Here is a 16,199-nt window from a genome sequence, read left to right on the forward strand (position 1 = left end):
TGTTCCTCTGCCGACAGACAATACCATTAACCTTTGCAATTCAGGCTCTGCTGTGCGCCGGCAGGTTAGCGGAGGCAGTGACCCCAAAACTAGATGTTGCTATTGGGGGAACGGAGAGGGGGTTGAGAGGGGAGAGCAGGGGTGGACTAATGTTGTTCATAAAAAACAAACCACCTCATCTGAGATCACTGGAGAGTTATGGATCCAATTTGCTTCATGCACAAGCTCATCTCATTTGAAACAATAGAGATACATTTAAGCATAAATCAGTGTGAATATACAGATAAATGAGGGACCAAGTGTGTGTGTGTTGGTGGGATGTTGGGTACTATCTCCCGACGTGTCCTACGCTACCCCGTTAGTGCAGACATTAAAGCGGACACTCTCATCCATCTTTAAGGAAAACAAAGAAATAAAATAAAAATGATGTTGAGTATAATATAGTAACATCTAATGTCCACAAGGTTGCTTACACAGGGATCAGTTACATCACTGTCCTATCAAAGTGATAGTCCTCCTTTGTTTTTATAAAATAATATGTGCCTGTTAAAGTCTGTTGTTCTCTATACCAGGACATATGACTTTAATTACTGCTGAAATGATTAGTCAATGGATGAATTTGACAAGAAAATGAATACATTTTGATATCGATTAATCGACTATAATAGTCTAATAAAAAGTCTATGATAGACAATCAAATGCCTTTGTTTTATAGTCGACAGTAGAGACAGACTGGAAACATGGGTAGAGAGTGTTATCCAGCCGGAATCAAACCAGTGACGTTGCAAGCATCACAAGGACGCCAGTCATTTTCATTTCAAAGTTTTGTTGAGGTTACTTCAGCTGATCACTTGGTGAGCGTTGACTTATATGCAGCATGAACAAAGAGGATGTTTTAGGTGTCATGATCATTTTAAACTTGACACTTGTAAACCAATCAGACTTTCTTTAGGAATTATGGACAGGCTGATCCAAGGCTACAGACTTTATTCACCACTGTCCCGGAACCATCCCAAAAAATTATTTTGATTGTCCCGAAGTCAGTGTAAACTGTCCAAAATTCTTAACGTTATCCTTTTACTTCGTTAGTGTCATCTATAGTGGTTATTTTGCATAAAAACACACCATTCAAATGATTAGGAAATAAATTATTGAATTTATTTTTTAATAAAAAATTATCTTGGCATTAATAGTTTTAATTATGTATTATAAGCTACTTAGATCTAGTGTTAGAAAGTTAAACCCTATTATATATTGCTAAGAAAACATTTCCTTTAGTTAAACTTATAAATAAAGACAGTAGTTTGAAACTGTATTTATTCAAGTTTCTCGCTAAAAACTACATTTTACAAGATTACATATGAACACATCATGATAACGTTATAATTTACCTTCGCCAAATACTCATTTTGACTAGGGGGGTCATCTGTACCCTTTGACCCCTTGCTGTAACAAGGTACATTTCCCAGTTGTGGGACGAATAAAGGCCTGCAGGCATTTGACACCCAGATATTCAATACAGGTTCATGAAATGGCACTATTCAGGTGACTTTAAAGGAAAAAACAATCGGTGATATTTATTTTCAAGGTGCATGACTGACTCAAAAGAGTTTCTCAATTCATCTGCTTCAAATGTATTTTAACTCATTTGCTCTGATATGTAATGATCATTCCAGAGACAAATTATTTTGGTGTTACTGTCATCTCCTCCAGCTGTGCATACACACAGTTGAGCACGCTGACTGACGTCAGTTTCAAATTACTGTGACAAGTTATGTGTTGAGGTAATAGAAAGTAAGCCTTGTTCATGCAGAGGTGATTCACCGCTAAGCAGCTTAACTTCTGATTCTGTGGCATGAAGCAGCTGAGATGTGAAGTCCACCCTCCAAAACACACACACACACACACACACGCACACACACACACACGCACACGCACACACACACACACACACACACACACACACACACACACTTACACAAAAACAAACACACACGACACCAGTCCATCACTTTCAACTGTGCGCCCAAGTCCATCACTTTAGTAGCAGTGAGGCTTTCGACTCTGTTTGTTAAATCTTGCATATGACTTGGGTGTACTGTAATGAGTGTTACTAACAATTACCAACAGTAATTTTCATAATCGCTTAATCTACTGATTAGCAAGTTAAGGAAAGTTAAACAAACATTGCAGGTAAGCAAAACCTGCAAGGCTTCAATTTGAGTTTGACTGTAACTGACCAACAGCAGCGTGGTTATTGTTAGTCACCTGGTATTGCTGGTAGTTGTAGAGGTTGCCGTAGTAGGCGGGGTAGCGTGAAGGCTGGTAGAAGTTGTAATAGGAAGTTTCCAGCAGCAGGTCGGATGATCCCTCAGAATGAGCCCGGGCCCCGGCTGACGGGCTGGGGGACAATGCTGAACGACTTCCTGGATAAAAACACACATCTCTTTTAAATACACATATTTTAAAATGCGCTTTTGCTGAATTGTCTCATAATCAATCAATAATTGTTTAATTATTATAATATCTTATCGTATACTTTAGTTTATTCTTACTTTTAAGTTCTTTTTATAATGCTTTTATTTTATTGTCATTTGATTGGATTCTGTTTTATTTAGCTGTTATTATATTTTGAAAGGTGCTATACAAATAAAATGTATCATTGCATTTGAAACAAGGATTTGAGGATTGCATTAATATACTAACTGTAGTTAGTATCTTGGAGTAAAATAGGTAGAGCGATAAAACTTTCCATGTTTTTTATGAATTAGGCTCCTAAAAGCAGAGCTCAAGGTGAATTTTTGGTTTTTATTATTTTCTCAGCTGAGTATGTGCTGATGCTGAAAACCACGAGATATATTAATCTGAATCAGATCTTGCTTGCAGTAGATCTTAATCAATCATGTAATGTGAAGAAGACACATCACTTGAACTTTACAAGCTGTGTCAGGTCGGTCCACCTCCGGCTCAAAGTGCTATCAACAGCACCATCTGCAGGTGGCAGGTGTTTCTGATGTCAAATTATTAGACCTAACGCAACACACCATCACAATACAGGAATGTGGCTGAACGAAGATGACCATCATCATCATCATCATCATCATCATCATTACTCATCATGCTGTTCTTTCCTTATCAACAAGGCCACATTCTTCTCAGGCAGACCCTGATCTTTCGGTCTTACACAATGAAGACACTGTGCAGCACTGAAGCCAAAGATAATGACATGTGTTGTCCCTGTTCTGACTCTTGTCATCAGTGAATCACAGAGTGCTCGACTCCTTTTCTCTCCTCTCTGTTGCCAAGCCAGAAGCCCAAAGTTCATTATCACAGCAGAAGAAATGAGCAGCCTTGACCGGTCATATTCCACCTCCTAAAGTTTGCTATCAGACAGGGAACACGATATCTGTGTCTGGCTCCACACCACTGCCAAGAAAGACATCAAAGCTGCCCTTTCATAGTGCTGTCACCAAAATAAATTTAAGCGTTCACCAGTTTTCCCATTAAAAAGAAAAAAGAAAAAAGAAAAGAACAATGAAAAATAATTATTGGTGGCATCTATAAAAGTATTCTTGTCCTGTGGACTTTTTCATATATTATTGTTTTACAATATTGAATAACAGTGCACTAAGCAGAAAACTCTTTAAAAGTGATTTATATCTACAAACATAACAAATAACACACACTAGTATAGTGGCTTTGCTGCCTGTTAAACTAAAACATTTGCATTATTATTATAGTCATTGACAATTTACAGACAAGAAACTGTCAAAACGTAATATGATTTCCACCACCATCTATAGAAAGACAACTGATAAAACAATCTTCTGAATTGTGAAAGTTATCATCCCTTATTAACCCTCTTAAGATTGTCCAGAAGTCATTTATATAGACTGATGAGACAGTTCAGATAAATAATGAATAGAACAAAAGGGAAATTCAGAAACAACATCTTAAAGATAAGGGTTACCCAGACGCATGTCTTCAGTCAGCTGTTAGTCAAGAGAGCGAAAGATGAGACTTTTATCAGGCCACGTTTTGTGAAATGATATAAAACATACATTATTTAAGAAGCATCTATACTGCAGGATTGTGACACACGTATTGTCTTATGAGAAAGAGTGCAGAGGTTGGTAGTAACGGGTAACATTCACTCCGTTATATGTTGCATGTAACTTTTTTAAATAAATTAGACTTGTCTTGTTGTTTTAATGCGGGATACTCTCACTTCTTACTTGAGTAGATTTGTAGATTTGTACTTTTACTCCGTTACATTTGGATGCATTCATTGCGCTGCTTTTATTTATTTATTATGAAATGCATTCATAATCTGTTAAGAGGCAGGTGGTCTGCTGGCACTCTGTTATCCAATCGTAGCCACGCCTCCACATGACAGCATGGCTGAAGCTACAAGAGTAACATTAACGTTATAGCTCCAAATAACGCTCACAGCTAATATTTATAGACAAATTAACAGCGCACAATGTGGTGGGCTACGGTTGTTAATGCTGGTCTGAAGTCAGTACTTCAGAGAACTGTGCTGAGACAGAGTGGACAGAGAGCAGTAAGTGTGTCTGTTGTGTTAATGCTAAAACGTTTAATAATGCTGCACACAGTATATCAGGCTTTACAACTACTACTCCTGCTTTCTGTCTGAAACAGTAAAGTAGAGACCAAAGTATGCAGACGGGGGGAAAAGACCACTTGGTTTTACTCCATGTGGACATGACTGATTCAACCACAGATAGTCTTCCTCAGGTCAAAGTGAAGAAGTGAACACACCTGTATTTAATAGCTAATTAATGATGAAACATCACAGCATTAATTATCTCCTAAATAGCCTAAATTAGTCATATTAGACATTTTCAGAAAGATAAGAGACTGATAGCCACTTCTCTAATTGTTTTGTGTTTATGTGTTTGGAGAGACCCAGACGTGATCTGTGGCCGTCTGTGATGGGAACTGGGACTTAGGATCTTTATACCAAAATAATAAAGTTTATTTTTTATTTTATGATTTATTTTGCGAATCATAATATATCAGTGGAGACAAAGATATTTTAGCTCCTCTGTCATCATTGCTCAAACTCTTCATGTAGTATACAGCCATTATCCATAAACATTGAGATTTAACCAACTTCTGAGCAAGTTGAAGAAGTTTTTACGACACAGTTGACGGTTATATAAATGCATATGGTTGTTTACATTTTAACATTAAAAGACAGGAAGTTAGGGCTTATATAGGGCTCTAACTAATAATAATAATTTAAATTAATCTATTATTTATTAGTCTACAGCAGGGGTATTCATTTAGAGAAAATTTCCACGAGCAAAGGTCCGGAGCATCATAATGTCTAACTTGCGTTATGAATTAGTGTGATATATTGAAGCAGCCTAGTAGCTGTATCAACGTCTGCACGTAATAAACAACTGACTGTCAAATCTAATAATTTTAAAACATTTAGAACCATATGTATTGCCACTTAACATTGAACTATACAGATGTTATATATATATATATATTACTGTAGATATGTATAATGTTCTTCTCGAGCTTCATTTAAAAATAAAATGAGAAAATAAATAAAATAGCTTTTGAAAGATTGTGCATCTTAAAATAAAGTGCTTAATCTTAGAAACATAATATAAAGTGTAGCAGCAGCTTGATTTTCCCTTTAACTGTTTCACATCTTGATTTAAGTCTCAACCAATGTTAGAATAATTCAGTCTCAACACATCTTAACAATTGAACAGTTTAACGCAGGCTAGCACATCCTGAGTTAAACTGTTCTCTGTGGCTGATGATGCTGACAGGTGGCCTGTTTGCTTTATTTTGTCACAAATCAACATCACATTGGGCTCTTAGTGCTTATTTTCTGAGCCCTCAGTTCAGACTTGAGTGGGTATGTTTGGTCAAAAACGTTGTGCTTTGTCTCATAGTGGCGTTTCACATCCCCACTGTTAATGAGCACCACGGTCTCTGAGTATATGAGACGCTGGTGTTGTGCTCCCAGTGGGAAGGATGAACATGAATGAGTCCATTCTGGGTTGAAAGCTCGGTTGACTTCTCTCTTCTTGGAGAGCGCCATGAGTAGTTATTGTTCTCTCCCTGTCTGCCGCTCACTCGTCTCTTCGTCTGTGTTTCTCTCCCTTTCTCCGTCTTCTCTCCCTGTATCGCTAACTCGTCTTCCCGTCTGTCACTCGCCTCTCGCCTCTCGCCTGTCTATATTATTCAGAGTTGCAATGTTTGCCGCCTGGAATGCACAGATTTGATTGGCTGAGTAGCCTCACATGGGATGACTTAACTCGCATGCAATTGGTCTGTGAGTTTCCTGAACCGCTAAACCAGTGCCACCAAGAGCTGTTGTTTGGCCACAATGACTCACCTGTACAGCTGTATAGTGAGCATTACAGCATTACTACATTAGTAGTGTGACACATGAGATGTAGGACAGTAAGTGGCGATACCTCACCTGCAAGAGAAGAAGTGGAGGTGCTGGTAGGTGTCGCGGACCGTCCCTCCAGAGAGAACAGGCAGTCTGCTCCAGCTTCATTCTTCACCATCACCTCGGGACCAGTCAGAGCTACCGGACTACAAATCCCAAGCTCCTCTTCCTGAGTCTGCTGCCGTCTCAGGGCGACCTTGAAGGGAGGAGAGGAAATAAAAGCAAAACATTGCTCTTATCTATCGACTATGCAGTACAGAATACTGCTTTATAATGCAAAGATAATGCATAATAATAACATAATTAGTAAATTATTACACATTGATTTGACTTTACCATAAGAAACATACACTATGGCTTATAAATACTTTGGCTGTCACTGTGCCAACTTCATGTGAAATGTTTTTAAATGAAGATCCGTCCTCTAACGATGCCCCTGTCTTTTGTCACTAGTTTGTTAAAATGCGTTATAATTCTTTATGTTGTTTTCTTACTTACAAAACAAAGCAGTCTAAGTATTAGATATAACTGAAGTCATATTCATGTCATGTTATTGCTGTGTCCACGAATACAGCACTTTAAATGAAAATTAATTCATCAAATGAAAATAAAATATATTACAAGTGAGATAGATTACAAAATAATTATTTGTAGCCATAGCAATGAAAGACATCAGTATACATATTTTACTTTAGTCTCACTACCAATGTATAGCTTATTAACATACACATTGTATGTACTAACAGAAAGGTCTAGAGCTGAAGCTGCATCGCCAAACTTTATCTCAAAATATTTTGATTAATTGTTTTACTTTTCAAGCAACAATGTGTTGTTTTGTGATTTCCATTGTGATAAATAAAATACTAGCTTCATCAGTGTGTTTGCTATATTCAGTGGTTGACAAAGTATGTAGATCTTTCACTAAAGTAAAAGTAGAAATACGACAATGTAGAAATACTAGTAAGTCCTGCATTCAAAATGTTACTTAAGTAAAAGTATAAAAGCATTACAATCAAAATGTACCATTAGTAAAAGTACTCATTCTGCACTACCTCCCATTTCAGAATAATATATGTTATATTATTGAATTTAATTATTTATGCATTAATGTGTTCATCACTGTCACGTTGCAGCTGGTACAGGTGGAGCTCTTTTTCCCCCCTTTTTTTTAAACTAAACATACTGCAGGGTAGCTTGTGAATTTCACCAAGGGATCAATAAAGTGTTATCCTAGCCAATAATAATACATTATATATTGTGTATTATTCATTTGAATATGCAAAGTCACCAAAGCTGTCACATATACGCAGTGGAGTAAAAAGTACAATATTGTAGAAGTATAAAGGAGCAGAAATGGAAATACTCACGTTACTTTAAAGTACAAGGACCTCAAAATTGTAATGTAGTTACTGTCCACGACTGGCTATATTCATTGTTTAATGTTTGATTCGTTTTATTTCATCTCAAACATAACTAATGAGCATACCTGAAAATGTTAAAACCCTAAAATGTTCAATCTAAAAAGTTACAAAGTATATTCAGACAAAATATAGAAATTGTAGCTGTTCTATATAGCCTACTGTAGCCTATTTATTATTATTGTATTTATAAACTGTCTGCTGTAAACAACAAGTGTAACAATAAAGGTCTCATAACCTCTGAAAACACATAGTTTATAAAGCTAACCTAAGCTAACTAGCTAGCAAGGTTGACACGCTTTGTTAGTACACTAATGAACATTAGGAAAAACAACTTAAGTAAACTTATCCACAACAGTTAAAAAGTATACAAACAAAAACTTTTTTTTAAAACAATTACATGTTGTATTTTCTTCGGTTTTGTTTAAGTTAACAAAGTTATGTTCAGCTCAAGCTAACGTTAGCCGTAAAAAATACAAATAAAGGTTTCATATTACCTGGGCCGCCATTACTCTCTGTCTCTCCGCTATAAGCTTGCATTTTGGACACTGGCAATCCCTCCAGTTGCAAAATCTTTTGTGTCCCTTTAGAGGAGACACATAGCCGTGGTTCCTACAGCGGGAGCACTTGGGCATCCTCGGAGGTTTCTGGCCTTTGGGTGGCGACAGAGATCCCGCGCACTGCAGCACCTGCTTGCTCTGCTTACTACTCATGGCTACTGGAAATAAAACAACAAGTGCTAACTGCTAAATCAGCCCAGAAACGACAACAGTCAGACTTTAGTTGCTATGTTTGAGTTTCTCCCAGGCTCGGCTGGTTAAGCCCTCCTGGTGCCAGGAGGATGGAGGCTATAAGGTCCCTACCCGCCCTGCTGACTTGTGGGAGGGAACGCGCTGGAAGCGGGGGAGAGAGCTGGCACAGTGGCATCACTCATGATGTACTCACTGGGATTTCTTTTTCCACACTTCAATTATTAGTGAAACATAATTAATAAGAAGCCCACTGTTACATGTTAACTTCTGTGTGTGTAACTCTACCATAAATGTGAAGGAAGTATTCTACTCAAAAAAAGTCATGCGTTCAATCTTTTTACTAAGGTTAGGTAAAGTTAAAGTACTGATGCCAATACTTTGAGTTCAAATATTGGTATCAAAATATATTTAAAGCACCAAAAGTAAAAGTGCTCATTATGCAAGGTGTCCCATTGCACAATAGGATAGTGTGTATTATACTATTGGATTCATTATTGAAACATTATTGTGTACATCACTGTTGCAGCTGGTAGAGTTGGAGTTTAATTTAACTATGTTATATAGGTGACTTTTATGGGCTGGGTAGGATGAGAATTAATAAATACACTTTTATCTTAATTTTAAATATCACATAATTATAATCGTAAGTATATTTTGTACTATTTTGTATATGAACATATGCAAAGTGACTACCTAAATATATCCAATAAATGTAGTGTAGGAAAAAGTACAATTTGCCTGTAAATGTAGTGGAGTAGAAGTATAAACTAGCAGAAAATGGTACAAGTGCCTCAAAATTTTAATTATTTATTTTCCGCCACACCAGTGGTTCCCAACCGAGGGGTTGGGTCGCCCCGAAGGGTCACAAGGAAAATCTAAGGGGTCGTGAGATGATTAAGAGCAGAGGAATGAAGAAAAACAAAGTTCTCATACAAAGTTTCATCACTTTATTTGACTCTACTGTAACTTTTCTTTCTTTTTATGAAATGTTTTATGTTCATTTCACGTCTTTATTAAACCAACAGGAAAATGGAAAACACTTCATCAACAACTCGTAGACATCTGAAATGTGACAAAGGCCCCAAAGTACTTTTTTTATACAAGAGTTCACAGCCAGGTCCAGTAGTCTCTCGGAAGATCTAAAGTCTCAGAAAAGAAACCTGGTTGAAAAAAAAAGAGGTAAAATGGAGACCGATAAACTGATTTGAATTCTCAATCTATAACCTTGCAGATATTTTCTAGATCAATCCTGGCATCTGCACACTTTATCTTATCTATTTTTCAAAAATACCTGAAAAACTCACAACTATTGTATTTACAAATCTAATAAAAAAATAATTTAATTTTGTTTGTTTGACTGAACAAACTGAATCACCCTTGATGCTGAATAATCCCCTATAGCCCTACAGCAGCTGTATCGTGTCTACGCTACTCGATTTGTAAAAGCCTGTGGTATCACTGTGATATTCCCCCTGGGCTTGAAGTTATGATGTAATATCTGAGTAACATCCTACTAAAGTATATTAATTGTAGCTCTTTTTTAATGAATATGCTACGTGGTGAATTAATACTCTTTCATTAAGTTACAAGGCTTGACTGAGCTGAAACTGAATTGACCTCCACACTGGTCACTCAGTCAGCCAAGTGGGATTTATAGGCAGTGAGGGAAGTGAGGTGAAACACACAAAGGCAACCAATTAAAATCCCTGCAGCCAAATGAAGGGGGGGATGAAAAGTGACCAATTAAAAAGCAGACATTTACACAGCGTTGAATAAATAACTGCTACACTTCATTGACTGAGGTCCTGGTGCTGTAAGGTAACTGAAAGCAGGGTTACAACGCTGAGTTTAATTGCCTCTATAGCTTATGGTAATAGTGATAGATTTTAACACACTAATGAAGTTTGTGATTGAACACATTTAACCTTTCTATTATGACTGCTCTCTGAGCCATCCAATAGCAGGCTGCAGAGTGAAACGGCAGGCGAGGTCAGTGGACCAGATGAAAAGATGAAGTTGTTCTCTCAGCAAAAAGCTGACATTTAATGACATAGAAGAAAAAAATGGAACAGAAAATGTAGACTATTGCATGCACATTATACAGTATCATGCAACCAGGCAGTTTTTAATGCAGTACTGTCTGAAACCACCAGAGGAAGCTACTGAGTTTAAAACTTGTGTGTAGAGGGGGACAGAGATCATGATCTACATCGACATCTTTCCCTCAGCTTTGGTCACTTGGTTTGCCTCTGAAACAGTTCTTGTGACAAATTAAGTCATTGACGGTGTATGTTTTGTGACGATTGTTCATGCTGGTGAACATCGCTTATTCCGCCGTGTGCGATAATAAAATCTGAATGGCACACTTTACAAAAAGCACGAGTTTGCCCGACTCTGCTTTTTAATAAATAAGGGAAGGTGTCCTCCCATTTGTCTAGTTAGTTGCATAAAGTTTTAACTTGTTTGGCAGGTACAGTTGCGTCTCCATCTATCTCCCGGTCACTGTGACTCTCATCATATGTTTTCTTCTTCTTCTGTGTTATTGTTCCTGTTTTCTTCTTCGGTGTGTTAGTGATAACGTTTTTCAACTAAAGTTAAACATAATACTGCCTCCTGCTCTACCGGAGGCCACTTTACCACTGTACACTTTTTTTTAATTAGGCCTATTTTTATTTTTGAAAGGTTAATAATATGGGATAATTACTGGAAAATATTTAAACGGGAGGACAGCGGGATAGAAGTAAAAATACGGGATAATCCCGGGGAAAAACGTGAGGGTTGACAGGTATGGTGGTCATCCTGTATGGATCCAAGCATTAAACTGCACAGCAATAACTGGAGAGTTGACATTTCAGGGTTAAGCATTTCCGAGTTGATTTCAACTCACGAAGTGTTACTTTAACATTTTCTGATTGAAATGGTGTTTATTGTTGGAGTTATTTCACTGTTCATCATGTCAGAGTTAGACCAACTCTGCAGAGACGTGATTAAGCTCCGCCCCTGTATGTCACTGCTTCGGTTGGAGACGAGTCCACGATAAATCAGCTCGATTTTCTCTCCTCATGCGGTTGACAGGGTAAGTACAATTAGATTAAACTCACTGAAACAATTATAAATTGTTGATATGAACTGCATTATTTACTGTGAAACATCTACAGGGAATGTATGCCTTGCGAAGCCTTGTTTAGCCGTCTGTGGTAGCTACCATAGCTAGCTAGCTAACATTTGGTTAGCTAGCAAACCTTTCCTTACTAAAACCATCTCTTGAACAACAGTTAACATGACAATTCATAGCTGCAATAAAATACTCTTGGTCCTAAATGGTGTTTTTTTTACATTTAGGGCGGCTTAACATCAGCAAGACAGTGTTTGTGTTTGTTTGTGTGTGTATTTTTGTTATGGTGTAAAGCAGGGCTATTCAACTTCATTAGCAAATGGGCCGAATAAGAAAGTCACTGGGGGTTTGTGGGCCACACAATACTTTTTCATTGAATCACTACAAATAACTCTTACTTACAGTAGTGTTAATAGTTACTAATACATGAAATGAACTAGTCACGTGCATCCCCTTGTTTCACTTTATTTGTATCACCTTAATTCATTACAGAAAGCAACCAGTCCATTCAGAACAGTAGGAAAGCTTTGGCTACAAGGCTTCACACAAAAGTGCAAAATGTTGCATCTTTAAAACCAAGGAGACAATAGTTTGTTTCCCAACAGCTCCATGTCCACTAATGTAGAAAAAAACGATGAATATAATAAAACAGTATTCACCACATTACCAGTAAGTAGCCCTGTTTATAATATCCTCAACACTTCCAAGCATACATAAGGTGCTTTGAAAACAAGTCCATATCCATAAAATGAAATACTAAATGCAAATAGAACAGAGTAAAACAGTCGCATCAGACTCACAATAACATACATATCTTACACATTTTTACAATTTAACAGTAAGTAGGCTTGTTTGAATCTGTCAAACATAGATCTGTCTTTGCATTTACACTAAGAATGCATTACATTAAGTCAGGTGATGTACTAACATCAGACTTCTGTCATGTTGAGCCTGTTTGAGTCAGTGAGAGAAATGACACTTTTGGGTTTTTTTATATTCAGAACTCAGTTGTCACATTGAACAGAAGCTCTTTTATTAAATGATATGCATCTTGTTTATGTGCACGTTTCCGTGTTTGCTGCGTTACTTTGCACGTTCACATTCTCTCCTCTGCTTCGCGAAGGGCCCCGCCCCGACAGGTCACACACACACACACACACACAACCACGCGACACGTGCGCACACACACCTACAGTCAGTCAGTCAGACTCAGTAGAGAAAAGGAGAGGAGAGAACAAAAAAAAAAAAGCAGGGCTGCTATCGTGGCTCTCTTGTTCCGTGCAAAAGCGACCAAAAGCCACTTGACTGTTAAATGATGCTAACGGTCCCTGTACTTTCCTTCTCCGTGACTTGACTTGTAGTACCGATTCCCTGTGTATTCTTTCATCACGGAAATACATTCGTTGCATAATAAACACACCAGTTTTTTACTTGTTGCGGCTGGCAAAGTAAATAAATATTTGTCAGTCCATTCGCTCCGGAAGTGACGATTTTCAGAATCAACTCTAGGTTTCTTTGGCTTGGAGAGAGACATCTTGAAGCGTGTTGTTAGCTTGCCGAGCTAAAGTAAGGCAGTGACTCTCTCTGTGGCCCGCCAACCTAGTGTGCAGCGTGAGCTTGACTGAGCCGATGGCACGTGCGGACAGAGTGAGTTTTTTTCCAGACGCCGCTGCAGCTCAGAGTGGGATGGAAACACCTGCGTTTTCGCCGCATTTGGTGTGAATCAGGCTTTAGTTTTATTTATGTTATAGCCTATATGCCAGCCCGATTTGCAGGCAACCTCTTGCGGGCCAGAAAAAAGTTCAGAAGGGCCGTATCCGGGCCGCTAATTGAATTAGTATTTGTAATTGATGCAGTGTCTGCTAAACAGGTCATAACAAAGCTTGTTTCTCAGTAGTCTCTTAACATTTTCTCTAGAAAAGCTGTTTATCATTATGTTTTGCGTTATCATGTTTTCTTTATTAATTGATTGAAGCTGTGCTGAGGCAAGTCTGGTGGTGAAGAAGTACTACAGGAATACCAAACAATAGAAACATTAAAAGATGCCACAAGAAGACAAATGGTTAACATACTGGTAGCTCGCGTGATTGAAAATCATGAGTGTTTTTTATATTGTTTCTTTTGTGCCAAACAACTGCATGCCCATTGTGCAAATTCTGATTAGGAATTTAATATCTCCTCTCGGGCACATCCCCACTAAAGCTATAAGAGAAGAGTATGCTCGTGGGATAGTACCGCCGTTCTGTTCCATAAAGGATCCATATACCAAGAAAGGCTATGTAGGCTATGACCAAAATACATTTTTGTTTTATTTCAGGAACACTTCCATGTTGCTGCAGGCAGCACGGGATACATTTCTTGGCATCTGAAAGCAATCCAACGAAAGATTTGTCGAGGATCTGCACCATCACCGTGTCCATGTCCAATGAGCTGTTAATGTACAAAGACAGCTGGATGGGGATGCTTGCCAAGAGGACATGTCTTTGCTCAGCCATACCACAGACAATTCCCTGATTTTTCAGAAAATGAGAGAAACCTTTCAGCACCGTCAGAAGCTTGTTAATGACCCAAGCAGAGGTGTTGATATCCTCTCCACCGTCCCAAGATTCCTGGATACCAAAGGATTGGTAAGTTTGGAATTAAATGTTTACAATGGCTTGACGCATTTCCTGTAGTAGTAACGGTAATATCTTCTTTCGTAAAGGTGGATCAAGACTTCCTCGCTGTTGGGCGTCAGAAGAGCAAGATTGACAGCTTCTACATCACCATGGATAAGCATCTCATCCCACGCCAGGCAAACCGCTCCCTACCTCGGGGCTTTCGACAAACTTTCCAAAACCCATTTTGTGTTTAATTTGTCGTACGATGCTGCGTTACTGAATTTTTACACATTCTTGCAGACAACAGTGTATAACATTGATGTGGGGAAAATGAAGGAGTCACCCAGAGTCAGAGACTGGAGAGCCAGACTGCTTGACCAGCTAGTACCGGTCTCACTCTCTGAGTAAGAGGCTAAAACAATACTGACCGGTTTCATGTGTCAGAATTTGACATTTTAATTTCTATCCCATTTGTATGATGGGGTTATACTGGAACCGTTGATAAATGATATAAAATTACTGGAAACCCAAGGCCTTAGTCTTAGTAGTGTTTGATTGAGAGGAATGATTCTCAAACAGTATACAGTGAGGAAGATCCCAAAGTGATCCTTTGTGGAAAAAATATGTTTGATATGCATTACAAATGTCTCCAAGACAACCCACAATTGAAGTCCTTGTATGGTTTGAAAAAGACTTCTACACTTAACTCATTGAAGTATTTCCATGTTTGAAATAATTACTCATTTGATATAATGCATGACCTTCTTGAGGGTGTGACTCAGTGTGAGATCAAATTTGCTTTTTGAATATCTCACAAAAAACTTAATATCACAACAGAACTTGCTTTCCAGGATTTATGGTTTTGACTACGGATTTTTAGAACGAAAGAAACGTCCCACAAAGATCATTTTGGACAGTGCTGGCAATGGCATTGGTTTGAATTCTATTCAAACATTGTGTCTTGTGAAAAACTTCCCACTGTTTGGTGACATCATTCCTGCAGGAAACGAAAACTGGAATGTGTTACTGTTGTTACTTAAAATAATGAACATGGTTGTGTCACTTTTTCTCACTCTAGGTACGACAATATATTTAAAGCATTTGATTGTTGACCACCACAAACTATTTAAGCACTTGTTTCCACATAGAAACTTGCTACCGAAGCATCATTTTATGACCCTCTGTATATGTGGTCTATGAGGTGTGAAGCCAAAGACAAGATTCAAAAACATAACCAAATCACTAAAAAGCATCAGATGGCTATTGCTTATCACTGGGAAATATTCACCCTCAAATAAAAAGAGTATGGACCAATTAAGACTTATTCCCTCAGAGATGTGAATGTGGTCAACAACGAAATGCTTGAAATGATTTTGTCAAAAGATGTTTTCTCAACTAGTGTTAAAGTTGATGGTGTAGAATATACATGTGGACTTGTTTGTCTTTTGTCAAATATGTGATGTACTTTTGGTTGAAGGTAACACATTTTGTTTATTAACAAACAAGCTATTCACCGAGAATTCTTTTGATGACCATCATCGTGCATTTCGAGTGTTACAAAGTGAGGAAAGGTTCATAATAAAAATGTCTGAGCTTAAATTCCATAAGCCATTTGATATTCAAAGCTCATACAATGTTTCAGATGAAAGTTTGTACATTATACCATGAAATGGTTTTGTTTATTTGAATCAATGAATATATTATTTAATAACATTAATTGGTGTTACTTTAACTCTGTTTTGTGAATTAAAGAAGGAACTCTGGCACAGTGTTTTAACTATTATGAAAGTGTTCATTTAACTCTGAAAAGTGTGGACCTATATAAACCCTGAAAAAGTGTTGAAATCAACACTGGACTTTTTGCAAGGT

General features: G+C 37.7%; 1 protein-coding gene and 1 long non-coding RNA gene across 2 annotated transcripts in view; one reads left to right on the plus strand and one right to left on the minus strand.

Moving 5' to 3' along the window:
* dmrt1 (doublesex and mab-3 related transcription factor 1) overlaps positions 1-8,576 on the minus strand; it is a 31,479-nt gene extending 22,903 nt beyond the window's left edge. The window contains exons 1-3 of the mRNA XM_029439865.1: positions 8,361-8,576; positions 6,473-6,641; positions 2,269-2,426 (exon numbers count right to left, since the gene is read on the minus strand). Coding sequence (XP_029295725.1) covers positions 2,269-2,426; positions 6,473-6,641; positions 8,361-8,576 — 543 coding nt within the window. The remainder of the gene's footprint in view (positions 1-2,268; positions 2,427-6,472; positions 6,642-8,360) is intronic.
* Positions 8,577-11,450: 2,874 nt separating this feature from the next.
* On the plus strand, positions 11,451-16,101 carry LOC115013624 (uncharacterized). Its single transcript, XR_003832816.1, has 3 exons — positions 11,451-11,691; positions 14,048-14,357; positions 14,435-16,101. It is a non-coding gene; the product is annotated as an uncharacterized LOC115013624 (long non-coding RNA).
* Positions 16,102-16,199: the final 98 nt, after the last annotated feature.

The sequence above is a fragment of the Cottoperca gobio genome, chromosome 9, assembly GCF_900634415.1.
Source record: "Cottoperca gobio chromosome 9, fCotGob3.1, whole genome shotgun sequence".
NCBI lineage: Eukaryota > Metazoa > Chordata > Actinopteri > Perciformes > Bovichtidae > Cottoperca > Cottoperca gobio.